We start from the raw sequence: 22,340 nt of genomic DNA, 5'->3' as shown, positions 1-22,340 counted from the left end.
CCTTGTGAGTGACGCACATACAACTTCCTTGTCGGTGAGAGCAGATATGGCTGACTCGGTGAAACTCGCCAACATGGTGAGGCTTCTTGCCATAGTACACATCATTGTTGGCTTTTTATTGATCTGTTTCGGTATCGCTGATCGTCTGGTCGAGTATCGTGACTCTTGATCCGGTTATTGGTATTATGGGATCTGGATGGGCATATGGGTGAGTACTCAGTATAATTTGGAAAATTACGGGATCATTCAGCATGAAATAATGCACGAATTGCGCTATTGTTAAAATAAAACGAAGAATCATAAAGGCTTGATTCCTACTAGCGACAAAATGATCATAATTATAATCATAAGGGCCGTTATGTCGCTTATGTCGTAGTGGGAATGCTGAACAACGTCATCATAATTATAAGAAATGATCGAATATTTTCTTTTGATTATGACTATGTCTGTGATTTTATGTCGCTTATGTCGTATTGGAAACGCCAAATAACATAATCATAATAATAAGAAATGATCGAACATTTTCTTATGATTGTGACTATGTCTGTGATTTTATGTGGCTTATGTCGTAGCGGGAAGTCAACGCTGAACAACATAATCATAATTATAAGAAATGATCGAACATTTTCTTATGACTGTGACTATGTCTATGAATATGATTTTGATCGTTATGTCGCCAGGGGGAGCCAAGCCTAAGAGGCGTCAGAAACTTGCATTTCGTGTTTTCTCTGTGTACGAAACATATTCTTCTTATGATGGCCGCCGATCAGGATTGTCATTGGTAAGCAGAATGTTGTTCCAACGTGCGTTCAGGCTTTACACAGCAAATGTCTTAACTACAAAGTGATTATAGAACGACTAGGCCTCAAGTAGCTTACTGAAGAGCTCATCGAGGCGTATGTTTTGGTGTCTAGTATAGCTGTATTTTTACAAGTTGCGCCGCCTTAGTTTTAGTATTAGTGAGAGTTCCAGCGCGTGGCTAAGTAGCCTGATCTCTAGCTGTTATACGATTTTGCGGTCTCATTCACTCAGAAGCCCTTAAAGCTAAACCGCGCCAAGCCGATCTGGTACTGAGCGTTGTTACAGCTAGGGTTCCTTACGTACTTAGCAGTTCATTTACGTCCCAAATTGGAGACGGGACCGTGTGATGATCCGAGCGGCCACGTGAAGGTCTAACTATTTTTAGGTGTCAAAGAGAAGGCAGCATCTTCTGCTCAGATATTTCAGTATACTGACCTGAGTGTGGGTCCGCAAGGGATTCGAATCCACGACCTTCCGCTCTGCTGTATTGCGGGCGAGCCAAAATAAAAACAACGAGTAAAAATATGCAGCGGTTCTACACGTGAAAACATCTAACAAGAGATTTACTTTTCAACATATTCTAATAAGTAGTAAAGAAAACTATGGGAAAAAATTGAAACAGGATGAGTACACTCGTAATTACTAAAACTTGTTTGTTTGTATTATAGATGAATAACAACCAGATGAGTGTTGTATCTTTACAATTAACTGTCTGCGAATATCGCCTCATATTAATGCTCTTTTCGCGCGTTATTTTGCAAAGTTCTTAGTGGAGTTGGATAATAATAAGACAAGCAGTAACCGTTTTGCATTGTAGGGTTTTAGTTGAGGCAAATGTTCCTATAATTTCATCACACATGTACTTCCAAAACGTTTCCGCGTTGGGAATTAAATATTCTATTAATTAAGTTAATATGCCTTCACATCGTTTAATTTAACATAAAATTATTCGTCTTGACACGTTTCCTATTTTTAGATCATGTGATCTACATGTATTAATACCTTGATCTTATAGGGTGCAACACCAAATTAAATACATTGGAAATCTTCTCGGCTGCAGTATCGATGTTTATCAAATAATGGTCTGTTGTTTTTTTAAACGAATGACTCTCAATGTTTTCCAGAGGTCACCCAAGCATAGTATTTGCTGAATTTGCATATCATTTACTTAGGAAAACTATATGGGTCAGTTTTCAAAGGACAATTTAGACGGTGTTTAACAAATCCACGTTCGAAGCCATTTTTAAATTTTGCCACCCGGCAGTCATATCTAAACATTGTCTGCTGCTGACTGTAGCAAGAAGGCTTGCATCCCAGACTAGAAAACTATTTATTTAGCTTCTAGAAAAATATTTACCTACTTAAAATAAAACCACTTATAAACAGATTTGGAGGCCCAGTGATTATCTTAAGCCACAGCCTAAGTTAGACTTTGTTTAAATAACTTGGCGGCCCTACCAGTTTGCATGGCCTTTCTAAAACTGTCAATTTAAGCAAGGAAAGAAATTATAGTTACTAAATGAAGTAATAAAATCAATTATTATTTTGAAAAGTAAGTATAGTAAATAAAACATTACACAGCGTTGTTGTCTATCATTTGGAATAAAACGCGTTTTTGTGCAGTTTTGAACCATTGTTAAGCTTAAAGCTGCACTAAAACGCGTTCTAACATTTTTAACCCAATCTAATAATAGAAATAAAACCATGTGATGTTTAATTGCTTATTTAGTACTTTGACTTTAACTTCTTGCCTCAAATTGACAGTTTTAAAAATACCGTGGGAACTCATACTTTCGATCCAAGGTAATTGATATGCCAATTTAGTAAATATTATTCAGAAAAACAAGTAAATAACTGTGTTTGCAAGGACCACCGTAACAAAAATAAAAGTCCCAGATCCTGTAGTGAAGGATCTAATCAGCAAAAAAATTGTAGAACATATAATCTAAAAAAAAAAGCAAGGCTGATTTCACGATCAGAAAAGTATATTTTTCCAGTATTTCGAAAGGCACGGCCTTTCTTCTTCAGGGTATGTTATTGTAACTGTTTTGTTAATGCAAATTTAGCCTACGTTTTTCTGGTATCTATTATAACTGTTTTAAATTGTAACGTCTCTTGCCACAGGGTCAGTCTCAAACATACCCTGAAGAAGAAAGGCCACGCCTTTCAAAATGTTGGAAAAATATACTTCCCTGACCGTGAAATCATCCTTGCCTTTTTTTTAGCTTATTAGTTCAGCAAATCATTATGCTTGGGTGTCCTGCGATATTTTCATCCACAGTGTCAATCAATCAATCAATCAATCAATCAATCAATCAATCAATCAATCAATCAATCAATCAATCAATCAATCAATCAATCAATCAATCAATCAATCAATCAATCAATCAATCAATCAACCAACCAATCGATCGATTGATCGATCGATCAATCAATCAATCAATCAATCAATCAATCAATCAATCAATCAATCAATCAATCAATCAATCAATCAATCAATCAATCAATCAATCAATCAAACAATCAATCAGTCAATCAATCAATCAATCAATCAATCAATCAATCAATCAATCAATCAATCGATCAATCAAACTTTGATAATCACTCCTCGAAAGGCTTTTCAGTAACTATTTACAATATGAATGACTAATACTAATACAGAACAAAACCAATTTCAATTTCAGTGTAATGCCCTACCTCTCTTAAGGTGGCCGAACACAGTTTGCGCGCGCTTTACAGATTCTGTTAGTGATGCTATTAAGCGCGCGCTAGGGTTGTGGTAAGCAAATACTATCGACCACTCGATTTCATACCAAAAGGTAAGTTTTGCTCTTAAAATAACTTAGTTTCTTGTTTGTGAATCCTTCTTCATTTATCGCCGAACAAAGAAATTGAGTTCACAATGAGCTAAGCCTTTTTGTACGCCTTTCATCTTTCTGAGAAACCCTAATTAAAAGCCACGCATGCGCATTTGAACAAAAAATTGTGACTGGTTATTTTAATGGAAATAAACTGTTTTCTAAGGAACCGCTCGTTAGAATTTCGTGAAATTTGACAAAACAGTAGTTTTCTAAAAGCGTAACTTGCCTACAAACCAAAAACAAAATCTAACAGAGGGTATCTTCAAAAAACATTAAAGTGCAAAACCAACATTTACAGGAGATCTGTCTGTTAAAATTACATGAAAACAGCGTCACTATGTCAGTATTTTGTGGATTTTTCTGGATACAAAATATGGAAAAAATCTAACGAGTGCATTTTCTAAAAATTAAGAAAAACCATTATTTGTGGACGGTTAATAGCTTGCTGCGTTGCCATGGCGACGGCACCTTGTTCAACAAAAAGTATCAAAATTTATTCCTTCTTAGTTAATCTTGCACCATGCTAATTTCGGGTACTCAGAAGTACGTAGTTTTCAAATAATGTTTACTAACACCTGTGTAATGGAAAAACTGTGTTCGGCCACCTTAAATGGTGATCGAACAAGAAAATTTCGAACAAGCAATGGATTAGACAGCAATTTTAAACCGTTATTAACCGCGAGCAAATACAAATCCAGTAGACAGCAAATAGCATCTGATTGAATAGTGTAAGGTAGGCGACAATGAAATAAGTAAATTAAAGAGAGAAAGCGTGTTTACTAATCTGTTTTGTTGCAGATGTGCATCACAGGAGGTTTAGGCATTCCTGGGAGTCGGAAGGAAATAACTCTTTCCCGCAATGCTTTTGTAAGTCAATATTAATATATAAAATTTTTGGAAAAGAAATTTGCAGAAATCAAAGCAAAACCTCTCAGTTAAATTTTCGTTTTTGGGTCGTACTTAAATGAGTATATGTTAAACAATACAGTGTCCTCACAAGGACTAATTTCTCTTTTTTTCCTCGGAAGGTGTCTTTTACCAGTGCCAGCAAGTGAATAAAATTTTTAAGTGAAAAGGTTCAAATAAAAGCTCTTATCGTAGTGTTGCTGCTATTATTCAAATCTATTTCCTCTTAAAATATTTGTCTCATCCTATCATCCTGCTGCAGTCAAAAACTCATCCCTATCTCGTTTTGTCGTAGGTTTAATTTACTATGGTCGTGAATTGCTTTATATCATGTTTTCCAGATTAAATGCTCACCCAAACAACCAGCCACCCACTCACCCACCCACTCTTCCCTTTCTTCCTTCTTTCCTTCCACTCTTGATGACGTCATAAATATGCAATGCGGACATCAAAGGAAACATCTTTGGACGTACTATATATTCTCCATGTCTCACTGTTATAGCTTCTTCACCTACGAAATTATGGAGGGGTTGGGGGGGGAGGGGGGAGGAATCCGCACCCACCCGGCCCCAGAAGACAAAAAAGCCCCGTCTAGATAGAGATAAAAGCTTGCTTTTCGTTAATCTTGCAGGCTGGTGTCTTCATGGGTTTTTCCACCACATCTGCTGTGTTTGGAGGAATAATCATCGCAGCCTACAGCGAATCCATTTCCGAGTATCGGGAGGAAAGCGATGGCTATGGCTGTATAAGAAATTATCACGCAAAAATGGCCATCAGTGTTTGCATGTTGCTCCTTGGTATCGCTCAGTTTTTCATTGGAATCTGGGCTCCAACGTGCTGCTTTTTAATGTTACGTTGTTTTGGTGGATGTTGCGCATGCTGTGAAACCTTTCCTCAATACCAGGTAGGAACCACGGGGCAGGAAGGGGTGGGGGGAAGTCCCTTATCTCGCTTAGGAGTGTAAATTTCCGATTTGGGCATCACCAAGTGTGCCCAGGACGGAGTGCTGAAATTTTCAGCCATCTAGGATCTCTAAGGGTGGCGAGGGAAGAATTGTTCCTACTTGGTCATTTTAAGAAGTGGAAGGGGAAGGGCGGGGGGGGGGGGGGGGGGGTTTGAGTAAAGCTTGAGTCACGCCCAGATTGGTATCCCTTGGGGGTTAAACTCAAATTTTCCGACGAGCATCCCCTTACTTTTCACAAGTGAGTCCCTCCCACCCGCTTCGGGGTAAGAATAATCGAGAAGAGCACCGACATTATCTTTTCCCGCCTTTTTCCCTAGCTGAAAATTCCCTGATAGATTAAGGACAGGAAAGTCTCTCTCTCATAGCACAGGGTCCACAGAAGTTCTATTTGATCGTATAAGAAGCTGTTCTCTTCGAATACCTTACCTTGTTCGAAACCCTTTAATCACTGCCGTCTTAAACGGTTTACGGTTTGTCAATGCCACGGGCCAGATGAGGGTGGCTCAGAAGTTTGTGAAGTTTGCCTTGCCTTGTTGTCCTTTTATTTCCTTAAATTATTGTATATTCCAGGATCAACAAATCATATGTACCGCCGACACAACGGAGTATGTCATGACCAAAGGTGATGATAGTGTGGCCATTCCAGTTGGTGGTGGTATGTTTCCAGAGCAGGCATCACATGCACAGGCGGCCCAGTCTCCTATTGTGCTGGTACCTGTATCTGGAGGGATTGGAGGACAGTCTACAATGGTTAAAGTTGCTCCAACTACAGCAATACCTGGGACTGTGTTTGTTCCTCAAGAGGCGGTGAAACCTCCCCCTTATGTATGAGACCTTTATAGGTATAACGCTGTAATTATTAACCCTTCTTTTAGCTATTACTGGCAGGTCAAGATGTCCAGCGGATATCTACGTAATGTTTAAAAAACGAGCAGGAGTGTTTTACACGTGCTGGGAATTTTTTTTGAACGGCTACAAAAACATTCCTGGAAAAGTGTGTTTCAATAGAGTCGATAACAATTATGCTTTTGTGAACACTGGAAATTAGTATACGAGAAAAACACTTCGGACTAATGAGGAGTAGCCCTCGCAACATTCACACGGCTATGAATTTCTAAGTTACCAAAATGGAGCCGGCGATAAGTCAGCAGGAAATTTCCCCACTTCAGAGACTGTGTGAAGACTGGTGCTAGTATGGGATTTTGGAAAAAAAAAATTTCGCCCACGAATAGGTGTATTTTCTTGGGGTAGCGGAGCTATTGTTTTTATATAGTTTTCACAAGCAAGAGTATTCCCTGAACAACTGACTGCTGAGAAAATGCACTCATTGATCGGGGTTACTCACCGTACGGCTGTACATTTTACCACAACACCTTGCGAACTTATCATAGCCAATAGGCACATAGAAAGCTACATTTTTTGCTGTATTCTTCCCTGTACTAACAACATTGCGTATGCTAGATTTAAAGTTTTTAGAACTTTTTTGTACGTTTTTAGGGTTTCCGTACGCTAAGAATTATGGGTAACGGTACGAGCCGCCATCTTTTTTGGTACAGTGGATTTCCATCTGTCTGCCCAAACGATCCCATAACCCCTTACTCGTACCAGTCTCGCTCTAGTTTCTGGAGTAGGGAATTAAATGTGTTGTTTTTATTAATTACATTCAAGTTTTGTTGCATGATTAATAGAGAGATTTAGTATCGCGTTTACGTGAAACGACAAACGTCACCTTGCCGTGTCATGTTTCACATAAAATAGCGTAAACCTTTTGATTTTAGCTGGAATTTTGCGAGCTTCGATGAAGCTGTTTTGCTACTCACTGTGGTGAGTTCATGAAGAAAAGTGCGGTAAGGAGTGAGTTATGAAGGATTTTTAAACATGAAACTTAATTTGCCCTAGTATGAATTGCCGAAAAAATTATTGGGGCACTTGTTTTCAACAATTATCTACTTGTATGTATAAGAAAAAAGGAAGAAATACTTACGTAGTTCTCACGTAGACGTCAAACGCGAAATAACCTGTTTTCACTTGGAAACGGTAACCTGCAAACGCGAAAAATGGCGGGAAAATCGTGGTCACGTGGTTACTTTTGCCGTTCGCGTTTTACGTTTACGGGATGCTAAATCTCTCTAATAGAGCCCGAAAGGAATGTAGGAAAACAAGTCGAGTACGGTGTGCCTGATTAGTCCACAAACCTCGAGCTCAAACCTGGAGTGAACTGTCACTATAAACACCGGACAAGTACAAACGATGTAAAGATAACTTGGCACTAAACGAAGTGAACTAATGTTGTTATTAATTCGTCGCCATTCGAGGGTTTTTAGGTTAGAGACCTTAAATACATCTAGGCTTATTCAATTTATTTTTACCAAGCCCCGTTTACCCATGATAATTTAAGTAAAAACAAAAATGTGCGATGTTAGCTAGAAGCTAGAAGCGTATAAAAAAATAGCAACTTGTCACTTTTTCAGACAGTAATGTTTTAGTGATATGCAAAAAATTTTAACGGCTCGAGATTTTTGCCCTTTTTTCGTTTTCACGTTACTCCGTTACTCGTTTCAGAAACACTCTGACTAAAATAACCACTAATATATGACTGGTACTACCAGCTGTAAGCCGTACAGACATTAACACTTGGTTAACATGCACAATCAGACCTCATCTATCCCAGTGAAAACTTGAGAGGTGGTCACTCGTGCAACACAAACTGTGATAAAGACAAACTTGTCATTACAGCGGTTTCCAATAACACGTGACCTAGAGTCGGATAAAGTTGCGTTTTGGTGGACGACAATCAAAGATAAGCCGTTGAAACTATTTTGAATTCTGACAAGATGTCCATGTAACAGAGCCTAGAAATTGACGATTTTCCTACTAAGAGAAACTAAAGTTTCATTAAAATTGATTTTCGAGTCCGTTCAATCTAAATGAAAAGTACGTATTTTGGAATTGAAAATTAAAAATTTCATTGGACGTTGCTAACTCGCATGCGTCGCTGATTTTGCAAGTTATCATGTGCTGCAGTTTAAAGGGGAAGTATCATGATCATGGGGTTTTTGGTATCTTTTGTTAAAAATAATGAAATAAGACTTTCAATCAGCTGCCAAATAATTCTAGAATGACGAGAGGAAAGAAATGAACTCAATTCTTGAAATCAATCTGTTCGTGATCTGTCCTAGCGCATTTTGGAAACAAAACTGCGAGAACTTGAAAAACATTAGCCTAGCATTTTTCAAGTTTCAATCCATACCGGCCTACTCTGTCTCTGGCCAGAGGCACTAATCGACAGTTTTATTGCACTGGGGTCAGTGATAATTTATAACACACTTGACAATTATTTATTTGTTTCTGCTGACAGCAAACATTTTGGGGTTTTGAAATGACAGCAAACTTGCGTGATACGTTTTCCTGTCTTCGAAATAAACTTAAGCGAATGAAATTCACTTCCAGTACGAAGCATTAGCATCAGACCACAAAAGTATTACACTCTTTTTACCGCCAAGGTGTTGATAGCTCTCCCCCTTCCCTCACCGGTGGAGGAAGGGATGCTCTCAATAATAGGCTATAGAGGTTCCTCTGAAAGAATCCTTTTTTCAGGATGGAGGTAGGGATTTCACGAACCGATAGAAAAGGGTAGGGAAAATTGTCATTTGGCTTTTTAAAGCGACCAGCCTTTAAAATAACTTAAAACAGACCCCGGAACAAAATTAGATGCAGTGTTTCTATAACTATTTGATAGGGCTACCATTTCCTATGGGAGGTATAAGAAAGGGTTACAAGGAAGGCTTTCCTGAGAAAAATGGTCAGTGTTAAAAGCCCAACGGCTTTGCCATGCTGATGTGGCCTAATAAGGCTGAAACTGGTGTCCATCGGTGCCATTGGCCGGGGGATATTGCTGTGCGCATGCGTGAGTTACTGGCTATATCACAACGTCTTCGGGAGTCTTCGCTCCCTTGACCAGTGGTCGGGAAGGAACGAAGAGGCATATAATTCATGGTAGAGTAAGGGTGGCTAAACGGAGAATTCGGTGACTATATGGAAGGCTAGGTTATGTGGGTGACTATATGGTACCTTAACATGAATTACTCCCACGGTGCTAGGAGCTGTGAAGTGTGACCATTGCTTTTCAAATGGTCTATTAAAAGGGTAAGAATAAGGATCTCGGGAAGGACACTCCCCGTACAAAACTTTTCTGAGTATCCTCCCGCGCGTAATCTTTTCAAATGTCATTCTTGACCGAACTCCACTCAATTTAACCACAAGATCTCCGATCTGTCGCACTCCATTCTGAAACTAATTTATAAAATGTACTATAATGACTCACCACCCTGTATGTCTGCACATATTGCAAAATCACAAGCCCATATAATTTAAGAAACAGCCTTAAGCTGGAAATCTCTCATTTCAAATCAAATATCAAGAAATCCTCCGTATCTTACAGAGGCACAATTCTGTGGAACTTCTTAACGATTGGATGTCGAATGGCGAACAGTGTAAACAGCTTCTATAAGATGATGAATAATCTTACCTTGGTCAAGGACATTGACTGTGCGAATATGTACTGCAGATGACTTGAATACCCATTAGCATGAGATTTTTGTTAGATAATGTCAATTATTAGGTAAATTATTAGCTTTAATTTTCTATGTAAACTAGATTAGACCTTACATTATGTTTTTTACCGTAAATGTTTAAGTCTCAGTTTGTAATTATTCTTTATTTATTTACCTCACACGACCCCACAAGCTGATAAGCTTAAATACTTATCGTGTTTAAAAAAAGGTTACTCACTTACTTACTTACTTTCATGACGTGACACGGTTATTACATGTATTAAATTTAAGCGGGGTAGATTGCTGTTTCTTCCCATCGCAAACCTCATAAACACTGTCTATGCGATCGCTGGACTCCAGAACAGCAGCCAGCACATGTATTCATGTATTCATTTCGATGAATATTCGGCGCGGTGAGAGGAACATGAAACAACGCACGAACATCGAACATCCGGAGAGAAACTTATTTGTTTACCTTCGCTTCTTCGGATTATTTGTTGCGAGTGACGTCATTCGCTGCTGACAGGCATACAATATAGATACCGTGACACAACGGACCGTCTGAGATACTAAAGATGGCGGACAACACGGAAGCAGCCTTAAAAATGGCAAGATTGCTTGCCATTGCACACATTGTTGTTGGTGCTTTATTGACCTGTTTTGGCATAGCTGATGCTATTTTGTGGCCACCGTGGTTTCCTGCAATTTATGCAATTTGTTTCGGCGTTTGGGTAAGTAATCACTCTGTAATGATAGAGCTACCCGTTCGTAAATGTCACGCGAATGTAATTCGTCCAAAATTTTGTCCAATATTGCTAAATATTGGCTGTTAAGATGTGGCCATCGAATAATTTATTTACGGTTTAGCTTGCGTAGCAGTTGTTTCTGTCTTTCTAAGCTAGCGCGAGAAGTGAACGACAACTTCCGGGTAGAACTGAGGCGCTCCTTGTCAGCTTTCTTTCGCTTCTCCTACCGGTCGCAGGCTATTTACCTTTACTCATACCAACACAGGAAGTCGATAAAATGACGAACCGGACTGCATGCATTAATCTCGGCTTTAAGCGGGATGTAATAATAAAAACAAAGTATTTTAATAAATTGGATAGAGTTAGATTCGCTGCACTACTCGACGGTAATGTGAAATATCCACTGACAACTGTCAGCTCGCCGCTCTACAGAACCGCGTTTGTGTTTTAGATTGCAAAACGAAGTAAACACTGCGACGACAGAGAGCGCATAGAGAACATGTATCAGTGCCAGTTGTTCGTAAAGAATAGTGATCCAATGTGATTTTCCTGAATAGGTAGGTAGGTAGGTAGGTAGATTGCCTTTATTTATACACGATGTATATGAAAGCTGGAAGCTTGTGGGGTCGTGTACAATACATTACCTCTAAATTAAATACAAGTAGAACGAAATATTAAATACAATTAAATGCAGTGTAAAAGCATATTGAAATGCTATCATTGGACTTGAAACGGATTACCTTACATTCAAATATATACAAAATCCTCAAGTTCAAAGCTAGCGGTCGAGGCTGATAATACGTTAAATTTAACGGCCTTAAAAGTTCCGAAGTTTTGAGCTTTTTGTCTGCCCTGTTTCAGTTGTGCCTGACAGGAGGATTGGGTATGCCGGGCAGTAGCAGAGACAGAACCGGATCCAGCAATTGTTTCGTGAGTATGATTTAAATCAGACCTCAAAAACATTCTACAGAAATAAACGCGAAACGTTGCCTTCATTCTATACAAGGTTTCACGGCGTGATTAAATTTTCCTTTCGATCGCAGATTTTGCTCGTGGTTGTGGTTTATTGTTGCATTCAATCCACGTCACGCGTGACCAGCATATTCTCTTTGTAATGTCCGGCATTTGAATGGAATGTTAAACACTTCTCTGGAAATCTTTCCGAAAAAGGCGTATTAATTGAAAGATTCAAAATACTTGGGATACAATTTTTATTTTTGAAATATTTAATGCTGTAATGTAAACTAGTTAGCATAAGAACAGTATAATCAACGAAAAGCAGTGAGGTTTGTATCAAAACAAGGTCACCCCCAGCCTCGGCTACCAGTCCAAAGCCAGATAACTAAGAACGCAACTGTAAAATGGGCTATTAAGTGTGTATCAATAACGCACTTATTTTCCAGTAGTATTTAACAATTATTCACCGAAGTGGAGGTGAATAGTTATCCACAGCTTTCACCGACACTGAGGTGAATAATTGTTTTAGTATATACCACACAAGCTGAATAACTATCGGGCCAAAATTCCTTTATTTTGGACAGTATACCGAGAAAATGGTAGGAAGTTTTAAAATAACGCGCGCCGCGCGGTAGGCGACTTCATGTTGTAGAAAATTCGGTCTCGCTTTCTTGCGAACATTTAAAACTTTTTAAGGCACTTGTTTAGTTACTAAGGTGTCATTTCTTCAATTGTTGTGTGAAATTCGTCTTATTTTTGAAACCATGCTGCAAAACATTAGATGTTTCATTGTTTACATTGAGTTTTCGTAAACAAGGCATTGTATTTTTATTTTTCGCCTTAGAATATGAGGTCGGACAGATTAAATATCTTACCATTTAATGCCGTCAAACTAAATTTTGTTGCCAATTTTTGTATTTTTGTAACAGCTGCCTCGTTTATCTAAATAAATTTCTCGTTTGTGACCGTGGCGAAACCGGAAGCCATCTTGTTTCTCTTCGACTGCTCGGAGATGAATAATACTTGGCTAATCACCTCCGAGCTAGCCAATCAGCGCGCGCGAAAGGCACTATTCACTTGTGTGGTATATACTTAGAATGAGTATTCATCTTCTTCGTTTTATATTCACTCTTTAGGCTGGTATCTTTATGGGTTTCACTATCGCCTCTGCTGTCTTTGGAGGCATTATCAGTTATTACTATGGTATTATGGTTGCTACTGAAGCTGCTGAAGACAGGGATCAATTCGATTACTTTGACAATGACTACAATGGAAGAGTGCCCATCCATGCAATCATACTGGCCCTTGGCATCGCCCAGTTTGTGATCGGCATCTGGGCCGCAATATCTTGCTGTGTGGTCAACCCTTGTATGTGCTGCATACCGAAACAGGTGAATTTCTATTAAATAGAAGATAGATCCTCGCAGTTGGTACGCAACTTAAGCATTTGCAAAGAGAAAGCCTGGAAAAAATTCACGCTTGAACGGGATTCCAGCCCATGACCACTGCAATTGCCGGTGCAGTGCTCTACCAACTGAGCTATCAAGCCAACTGGGAGCTGGTCACATTGTGAGTTCGTAATATACCCGTGAACGATGAATAAATAAATATGAATGTATGAAACATATTTTTTTAACTGCGGATGAAAGATTAAGATATGAACTTGCATAAATACGATACAAACGAAAATTCAATAGATGAATATCAATATATGAAACATATTTTGAACTGCGGATGAAAGATTAAATAGAAGAAAGATCCTCGTAGTTAGTACACAATTTATTATTAGCAGGCAAATTTTTTCAGGCTTTCTTTTCGCAACTGCTTAAGTTGCACACTAATCGCGAGGATCTTTCTAGTTGATCTTTCATCCGCAGTTTAAAATATATGTTTCATATGTTGACATTAATCTGTTGAATTTCGTTTGTAGCACATTGTATTTATACCAGTTCTTATCATCTGTGTCTAGTAGCGCAGATTTTAACTATAATTGTAACTAAATCTCTATTTCTTTGTAACTTTTATATTCAGGGCCTCTCTGAAAACAACCATGTTGCGAGAGAGCACTCTGTAAAAATACTGTTATAAATAAATAAATAAATAAATAAATAAATATCATAAGTACGTAAATTATGATCATCCTGGTGAGTGTAGTCCTGTGAGAAGAAAGAAGAAAAAATCCTCTCCGTCAGCGTTATATTTCCAAACGCAAACCTGCATGCTTCAATAAACGTTCTAATTAGACTTTGTTGAAGCGAATTGGAGGGTAGATTTCGTGTGACTAGGAAACCAGGGTACTATTGTCATTACGTATCTAATTCTTTCTTCCCCCTCTCACTTCGAACTTACCGGTTTTCAATGTAAAACCCTCTATAAGAACGGCTGTTACCAGTGATTTTCTTGGCGTATAACACTGTAAAAAAGCGATCTCTTGGCAGTTCATTTCTTCTAAAATGCATCTATATCTTATCTTATATCTTATAATACGGATACTAGTGAAAAATTTGTAAACCCGCCCCTAGAAAATCGATGAATATCCAGACAAGATATGCACTAAAAGATTCTTTTGTAACTAATCTCAGTTTTTTTATCAATTATACATAAATGACAGCCACAGCAAGCGGCGTATCCCACCAACCCCGCTGGATACGTGATGAGCCAAGGCCCAGGTACTATGCCTGTGGCATTTCCAATGCAGGCAGGTGCACAGGAACACCAGTGTCCAATGGTCCTGGTACCTGTATCTGGAACAGTAGGTGGACAAACTCAGTTTTCCCGCTCTGAGGCATTGAGAACCACAGAACACTCACCGCAGCAGCAGCAGGGGAAAGCTCAGGGACAGTACATTCCACTGAAAGAACAGGTTTAGATAACAGGTTTGTTATGGATAGTCTTTTGCATGTTAGTAAGATTTGGATACCCTGCCGGTGTAAGCCTATGTACCGGCGGTGAAACAAGACACCCCCCCGCCTAATGGAAGGATGTTACCAGCTTTGATTTATTCCTCCTTTCCACTAGAATCTCCACCGTCAGTGACAAGACCTTCATTTCTGAGTCACATATTTCCGTTTTGGAATTTTCTCTATCAGGTTTGGTACCGAGCTGAAAGTAAACTGATCATGAATTGCAAAGTTTTTCTCGTGGTGTACGTCCTTGCGACGTGCGAGAAAAGCTGCCTTTAGCTCCGAGTATTCTCAACATCTCGCCTTAATTCTCTCACTCATGTCAAATCTCTTGACAGGGCAAAAAATGCTATAGTGAACCTCCGATAATATAATTACGGTTTCTTGGATATACAGTTCTGCGTGATTAAGGTTTCCCAAATTTAGCTGGTGACTTCCTTTCCATATTATACGAAAATTAACTGTTCTTCAATAGCATTTTTAGAAATGGCACAATATGCTGCTTGCAAGTCACTGTTTTCCCGTAAAAATTCGTTCGTTTAAAAATGATTCGACTAATGATTTTTCTCATAATTATAATTTTGTTCTTTTCTGTAGATTCCATTGCAGACCTGACAGCTTCTTACAGATACTGTTTCTTTCTGTACTTCAGGGCCCAGTTGTTCAAAGCCCGATTAAGCTTTTCCTGGGTTAGCACGAACCGGCTTTGATTTAAGTTTAATTACTAACCAATTGAAAAAGATTTTTGTTCCTCAGTTTTGACTAAGACTTTTCTTAACCACCAGCTAAAAACTAACTTTTAAAAACGTTTTTTATGAGTGAGGTGAAAACCTCGGTTAATTTTTAATCGGGGTGTAGGCTTTCGAACAACCGGGTCCAGTACGATAAACACTACCGATTCAAAATGGACGTAGCGCTGCTATTTGGTACTGTCAGTATAGAATAAAGTCTAAGAGTTTTAAAGTTTATCTGTTTAATATATACTTCTCAGTTTAAATGGTAAAAATAAAGAGGTTTATAACTAACTCTGAGCCTGGGGTATGTTCTTAGTGTTTTCTTAAAATAAATGTACGTTCTTCTAGAAAACGTCCTCGGTTATAAACGTCCCTATATAGCATAAGGGCTAAAAGCTAAGCAATAGTAAATCTCAGTCTGGTGCAGGTTTTTTGGTAATAAAAGTTTAGTGATTATTATGGGGGGAGGGGGGGGGGGGTTAATATGCGAGCCGGAGCCATTTGTTTGCGAGCCCCTGATATTTCCCGCCAAAAATGGACATAATGCCTTTAATGGTCTTGATTACATGCAGTATACATACACACGTAGTGCGATTGGTCACGCTAAAAGGTGCTCGGGTTTCTTTCTCATTCTAGTGATCAATGGGTCCACGTCGGTTTTATCGACGGCTGATTCGGATTTACTGAAAACTAGCAACGTTTCCACGAATTCTCGTTTACAAAATCGGGTAACACCACTATGCAAGAAGTTAAGCATGTTATTTGCCCCACATACATATCAGATCTTTTAAATCAACAAAGAAATCGTTATAACCTGAGGAATACGTATTTTGCTATACTCCACCTCAATGCGGTAAGGTACGGAAAGCACTCTATTAAGTATCTTGGACTGACACTATGCCGCAGCCCTAAGGACACTAGAAATGTGACCGATTTGAATCTTTTTAATAAGCAAATGAAACAGATGGCTCTTCCATGTTAAGTTAGTAATGATTGTGGATCTGACCGTTTTCTCTTTAGTTCATAAATATAATATTTTAATAGAAATGTGTATGCTTCGCAGATTGATAATACTATGCTCGGTAATGGAATAGTTTGAGTCACAAAGATCGCGTGATGTTGTTTCCCTTGTGTTACGCCTTTTATGGTTGTACCGGAAATTCCATTACGATTAACGTAACGTGGCCTGACCTCACGTTTTCTATCTATTCTGGTTATGTAATATTCAATAAAAGTGTAAGATTACAAATTGAATTCGTTTCACCAAAAAAAAAAAAAAAAACAAACAAAAAACAGAAAGATAACAGGCAAAAAGCTTTCCTAAATGAAAACTTTTAGTAAAAATTGACAATCAAACCTTTAATGTTTTTGTGAAGTGGATTTCCAGTAACGTTTTTGCACCAATTCGACACAGTGATGTGCTGTGTGTTTTAGCTTATCGATGACCTCTTCTTCTCTCATCGTAGTTCTACAACTGTCAAACAAAGCATGATTCCTTCGCCAGGAACTCTCCAATTTTCACCGTTTTAACTGTCTAGTGCTTCTTATGGCAGCGGTTAAATTTGGTCGACGGCGGCAACAACCGGGAGAGTCATTTGATAGCTTTGTTACCGACCTTAAACTCCTGGCAAGAGGCCTGGATATAACTGAGACAGAGAAGGTAATCCGTAATGCAATCGCCTGTTAATCCCTGGATGGCCGTGTGAGACAGCGCTGCCTAGAGAAAGTAAAAACCTGACCTTGAATACAGCCATAGATATAGGACACATGCTCGAAGCTGCCAAAGATGAAATGCAAGTAATGGCAGGAGAAGATCCGAGAGTTGAAGTCAATGCACTTGCAGACAAAAAGGGACAACCCAACAGGTGAAGAAAGCCAAAGCAACAGAACAGAGGAGACAGCAGTGGGAAATCTCAAAAGTGCAAAGGATGTGGGTACAACAGCCAGAGACCCCAAGAAAAGTGTCCCGCGAAGCATAATTCCTGTAGACGGTGTAACAAGGTGGGGCACTTTGCAAGTGTCTGCAGAAGCCCCAGCAGGAAGAGTCAATGCTTTAAACTCAGCCATTTTTTTGGCACTTGAAGAGTAGTGAAAAAGGGAAGAAGTTAAAAATTTTGTAAAAAAATCAGATCTCGATCAAATTCCCAAGAAAGCTTCTCAACCTAACCAAAATCATTTGCTTGTCTCGAATAATGAGTTTTTGTTCGGATTTGTAACGTTATCTTTGTAAGGCAAATTGTTAAAAGTCTGCCCTAAAATGGCCACTGAAAGCCCTCTCAGAGCGGCAAAACCAAGATGGTCGTACTACAGCTAAAATACGAATCGAACTGAGCTGAAAGTTATATTTATGTGAATCATTTATATAGGCCATTCTTCTGACAAAGTTTGACGGATTTCATTTTTTCTCGTCCAAACGACGATAGTCGATATTTCTGAAGGGCAGCTCTTAAGGTTCAATTTAGGAGAAAATCCCATACATTGCTTTATATTTTAGCGTTTTTTAGAGATATTGTTGCTTAATTTTCTCTGAAAAATGCGTGGTTACCCCCAATTTTCTTTTTGGATTCTAATAGCTCTTGCTAAGGTCTGCTTTTCCCGCATAGTCATAAACCGCACAAAAATACTTCGGTGTTAGTAGGCACTGTCCTTAAAGGGCTGCAAACGTAATACCCATCTCTCAATGGGTGCTGATTGCTTTGATCTTGGACCATAAATGCTTTTCAGCGCTTGATGGTCAGTCACTTAGTGAAACTCAGGTATGCCACACAAATAAAAATTGAACCTTTTACAGGCCCAAACAAGTGCCAAAGCTTCTTTCTTGGTTTGGCTGTACCGACGTTCAGTGTAACTAGGGCTTCTTCTAGCGTAACATATAGCGCGGCTCTGCCCCTTTACTTCCTGCACCAGAACAGCACAAAGGCCGACAGGGCTGGAATCCGCTATGACTCTTGTGTGCGCATCTCTATCAAAGTAGGCTACCATCGGCGCTCCTGCAAGTTTCTGTTTAAGTGTTTGAAAGCTTGCTCCTGTTCGTCATTCCGCGCAAACTTTTCTCCCCTCCTAGCGAATGCTGTAAGAGGTTCAGCTACAGTCGCAGAATGTGGGATAAATCTCGCGCTGAACCCAGCCAACCCCCGAAGCTTCTCACCTTCGAGGGTGAGTTAGGACGGCTCGCCTCCACGACCGCTTGAACTTTCGGTGGGCCCAATGCCATACTGCGAGATGCCATGGTCTGAGATGGTCTTACCATGGACAATCAAGTCGTCGGCAATGTTGACAACTCCTTCAACATCTGCAATAATCTGACGGATAACATGCTGAAACTTCAAAGGTGGGGCATTCACACCAAAGCTTACCCTTTTGTACTGGAACAAAGCCTCGTGTGTAACGAAAGTGTTTATGTCCCTCGAGTCTTCATGCAGCTCTATTTGGTAGAAACCACAGCGAATGTCTAGCTTGGAGAAGACAGTGCTACCATTCAACTCCTCAAGCACTTCATCAAAGGTAGGAATAGGCAACCTTTCTCAAAAGATAGCCTCGTTAGTACAGCGCATATCCACACTAAGTCTTATTTCACCTGACTGCTTGGGTGCTACAACAACCGGGCTCGCCCAAGTGGTAGGGCCTTCCACTTTCTCTATGATATTTTCCTTCAACAGTTCTCCTATCTTAGCATCCACCTTTTCACGAATCGAAGTGCAAACGGAACCCGCCTCAACGTTTGGGCCATAAGAAGTACGTTAGGGTTAACATGCAGCTTCAATTGGAAATCTCTCAGTTTTCCAATCCTCTCAAACACTTTAGGATACTTTGCCTTAAGCTGGGCAAAAATGTCACCTTGGACCTCATTACAGCTAGCTGATACCTCTCTAGGTGCAACAGATGGTCCAATGTGAAGAACACCCAGTTCCCTTGCTGTCACATTTCCCAGAATGCACCTCCCCTGCCTGACTAGGATAAACTTGGTGGTTACTTTGGCATCCCCAGTGAAAATTTCAGCCTCAAATTGGCCAGTCACATCAACTTTCTTCCCCCTAATAAGCAAACAGTTTCTCAAGTTCAAGCTTCAAGTTTATTAAAGATTTAAACACATAAAAAGAAAAGATAAGCACTGGAGGGTAACATAAAGAAACATTTTCAATTGTGAATCGTTGCCTGGGAGAAAACATTTTCGTTTATAAATGACCACTAAACGGTCGTCGTATCACGTAAACATGATATTTTCTGCCAGGGCAAGTTAGCTCCAGGGGGAAAATGTTTGGAAATTCAAAACTGTGTCAATTTTGCTCCTATAGTAATACTTCTAGTCTCTAAATGAACGTTAAAAAATGAAAAATACGGGAAAATAGTCTTTGGTATTTGGTAGAATTTTTTCAGAGCTTTTAAACTTGTGTGCGTTTACAGTCAGATGAGAGCCGTGCGGTGCGAATGAAAAAGACACGCCGCGAAACAAACTTTTCAAAATTAACTTCTCCTCGAATATTGGTGTTATCGAAAGCGAGTAAAATGTCTATGAGTTCTGAAAGTTACCATAAGTGATCTTGTTTAACTGAAAACTCGATATTATGCTAATCGCGGCGTTTGTAGCAGTTTTGAAAAGTCATGCGATAAAATCGCCCAACCTGACGGGTTGACTTTCCTGGCGATTCGAAGTAATGATCGTGGAAAATCGGAACGGGTACACTTGGCGAATGCCGACGATTTTATACGCCGATCGCGGCGAACGGCGAAAATCGCAATCGCTGCACCGGACACAACTGGCGATTTTCGCCGGTCGCGGCGATTGGCGTAGAAAATCTCCTGGTGTGTCGCCAGCTTTAGGGGTCTGAGCGCTAGTCCGCCCGTTGCTAGTCACGTGTCCTGTTTTCCACATGTTAGGCGAATCGTACTTCAGTTGTCAAGTTTTCCGCAGTTGAAAGTTTAGGTTTTGCTATTATGTTCATCTGGTATGCGCTCAGAACTTGTAAGTATTGTATTTATTTTCGGTTGTTCGTTTGTGGCGCCTTTACTTATACAGTGTATTGTATTTGTCTAGTTTTCACCGAACCGAACTGAACCATCATGTTGTGCCATGCTGTTAAGCTACAAACTGCGCGGCGTACATTTGTAATTAGTTGGCTGCCGGATTATTAAATGGTTGTGTTTAGTCGAGTCGAGAAGTCTGTGTCCCCCACAGATATAGGCAAATGTGAAAATTGACTTTGTATTTTGTGTTCATTATCATTTCTGTTGTAAACGCATTTTAAATAAATAAATAAATAACTTTAATAGTAACATCCTCGTGAGGTTTTTCAGGAACTATTTACAAACTATTTCCAATTTATAAAAGCAAAAATGACAATAAAAACTCGAAATCACAATTTATGCTGGTATTTTATTAAAATTTAACGCTTATGAAGGAAATGTCTGCCTCAATAGTGTGTCTTTCAGGGTGCGTTTGAAAGATGCCAATGAGGCACTTTGCCTAAGTTCATTATGCAAGTTATTCCATATGTAGGCCCCTCTATAGGAAAATGTGCGCTGGCCTATAGCCGTTCTGTATAGCGGAATCTGCAAAGAGTTCCGTGTACGAGTGTTACGAGTATGTATATTTGAGCGCTTGGTAAACTTGCTCGTTAAGTATTGAGGCGCAAGATCGTTCTGACATTTAAAGGTCAAAACGGAGTCTCTATAGATTAATTGTTCTTTAACAGGAAGCCAGTTTAGCTCTCGAAGCAAAGGTGTTACGTGGTCAAACTTCCTAGAGTTTGTTACGATCTTGCTGGCAAAATTCTGAATAGATTGTAATCTGTTTATATTCTGGAGTGTAGTATTAGACCATACAGATGAGCAGTAAAGCATCTTGCTAAAAACTAATGATGTTATTAACAACTCTAGTGTTTCCTTGTCGAAGCTCCTTTTGACTCTATTTATTTGGCAGAGCTTTGCGAAACAAGATGACACTACACATGAAATATGGTGATCGTAGGTCAGATGGGGGTCAAGAAAGACTCCCAAGTCCTTGGCAGAGTCTGTTGGCTTCGGTGTTTTACCTAAGAATACCACTCTAGGGTCTTCTGGTAACCTGCTTAACATCTGTCTGGTACCGAGGAAAAGGAGTTTAGTTTTATCGGGATTGATAAGTAGATGGTCCTCACAGCACCATTGAGCTACACTGTGAAGGTCTTGTTCGAGCTTTTCAATGGCAGCATCAACCTCAACGAGAGGAAATGACATGAATAGCTTTGAGTCATCCACATACGATTCTAGGTTGCAAAACGTCGGTGACGTGGGTAAATCGTTGAGATAAATGCAGAACAACAATGGTGATAGAATTGCGCCTTGAGGAACTCCGTGAGTTATAGGTAGAGTGTCAGAGTAGGTGGAGCCAATTCTCACGTATTGCCTGCGACCAGTTAAATAGCTCTTGAACCATTTGACAGTAGAGGGTGAGGCTCCTAGGATGGAGAGTTTGTGGAGCAACCTTGCATGGTCTATACTGTCGAAGGCTTTGGATAGATCTAATAGTACTAGTCCTGTTATCTGCTTTTTATCCATTGCTTCGAGTATCTTATCCGTGAGCAGGATGTTTAAGGTCTCTGTAGAATGAGCTTTTTTATTGCCGCTTTGGTGTGAGGTAAGGCGATTGTTTTTCGTGAGATAGGCGCTGAACTGATTCAAAACAATCCTTTCGAGGACCTTTGAAGCTACGGCTAGCAGAGATAACGGCCTGTTGTTGGCAGCTTTTTCGTGGTCACCGTCTTTAAGAATCGGAATCACCTCAGCCTCTTTCCAGTTGTCAGGAAATGAGCTTTTGCCATGCAACTTCCCGCCAAACAAACGCAGGTGCATTAGTCTTGTTGGATTGCGTACGGACGTACGTACGGGCGGGCGAACGGATAGACGGAAGTGATGTCATAGCCAAACCAAAATTTT

The 22,340-nt window shown here is 39.6% G+C and overlaps 2 protein-coding genes across 2 annotated transcripts; both read left to right on the top strand.

Moving 5' to 3' along the window:
• Nucleotides 1-45: 45 nt before the first annotated feature.
• On the top strand, nt 46-6,608 carry LOC146480121 (uncharacterized). The gene is made up of 4 exons (XM_085110011.1): nt 46-208; nt 4,461-4,529; nt 5,200-5,472; nt 6,103-6,608. The coding sequence occupies exons 1-4, from the start codon at nt 197-199 to the stop codon at nt 6,361-6,363; spliced, it is 615 nt and encodes a 204-aa protein (XP_084966137.1). The 5' UTR covers nt 46-196; the 3' UTR covers nt 6,364-6,608.
• A 4,013-nt stretch (nt 6,609-10,621) lies between these two features.
• LOC146480120 (uncharacterized) lies at nt 10,622-15,720 on the top strand. Its single transcript, XM_085110002.1, has 5 exons — nt 10,622-10,816; nt 11,693-11,761; nt 12,925-13,179; nt 14,400-14,664; nt 15,289-15,720. The coding sequence occupies exons 1-4, from the start codon at nt 10,661-10,663 to the stop codon at nt 14,655-14,657; spliced, it is 738 nt and encodes a 245-aa protein (XP_084966128.1). The 5' UTR covers nt 10,622-10,660; the 3' UTR covers nt 14,658-14,664; nt 15,289-15,720.
• Nucleotides 15,721-22,340: the final 6,620 nt, after the last annotated feature.

The sequence above is a fragment of the Pavona decussata genome, unplaced genomic scaffold (assembly GCF_977016875.1).
Source record: "Pavona decussata unplaced genomic scaffold, jaPavDecu1.1 SCAFFOLD_55, whole genome shotgun sequence".
Taxonomy (NCBI): Eukaryota; Metazoa; Cnidaria; class Anthozoa; order Scleractinia; family Agariciidae; genus Pavona; species Pavona decussata.
Note: the sequence above shows the minus strand (reverse complement) of the source record. Positions and strands in the feature narration are given on the sequence as shown.

Bases quoted from the DNA above. Each gene is read 5' to 3' on its own strand.
- LOC146480121 (XM_085110011.1), top strand. The intron at 4,530-5,199 runs GTAAGTCAATAT...TTAATCTTGCAG, and splicing joins CTCTTTCCCGCAATGCTTTT to GCTGGTGTCTTCATGGGTTT. The intron at 5,473-6,102 runs GTAGGAACCACG...TGTATATTCCAG, and splicing joins AAACCTTTCCTCAATACCAG to GATCAACAAATCATATGTAC.
- LOC146480120 (XM_085110002.1), top strand. From the start codon at position 10,661: ATGGCGGACAACACGGAAGCAGCCTTAAAAATGGCAAGATTGCTTGCC. The intron at 11,762-12,924 runs GTGAGTATGATT...TTCACTCTTTAG, and splicing joins CCGGATCCAGCAATTGTTTC to GCTGGTATCTTTATGGGTTT. The intron at 13,180-14,399 runs GTGAATTTCTAT...CATAAATGACAG, and splicing joins TGTGCTGCATACCGAAACAG to CCACAGCAAGCGGCGTATCC.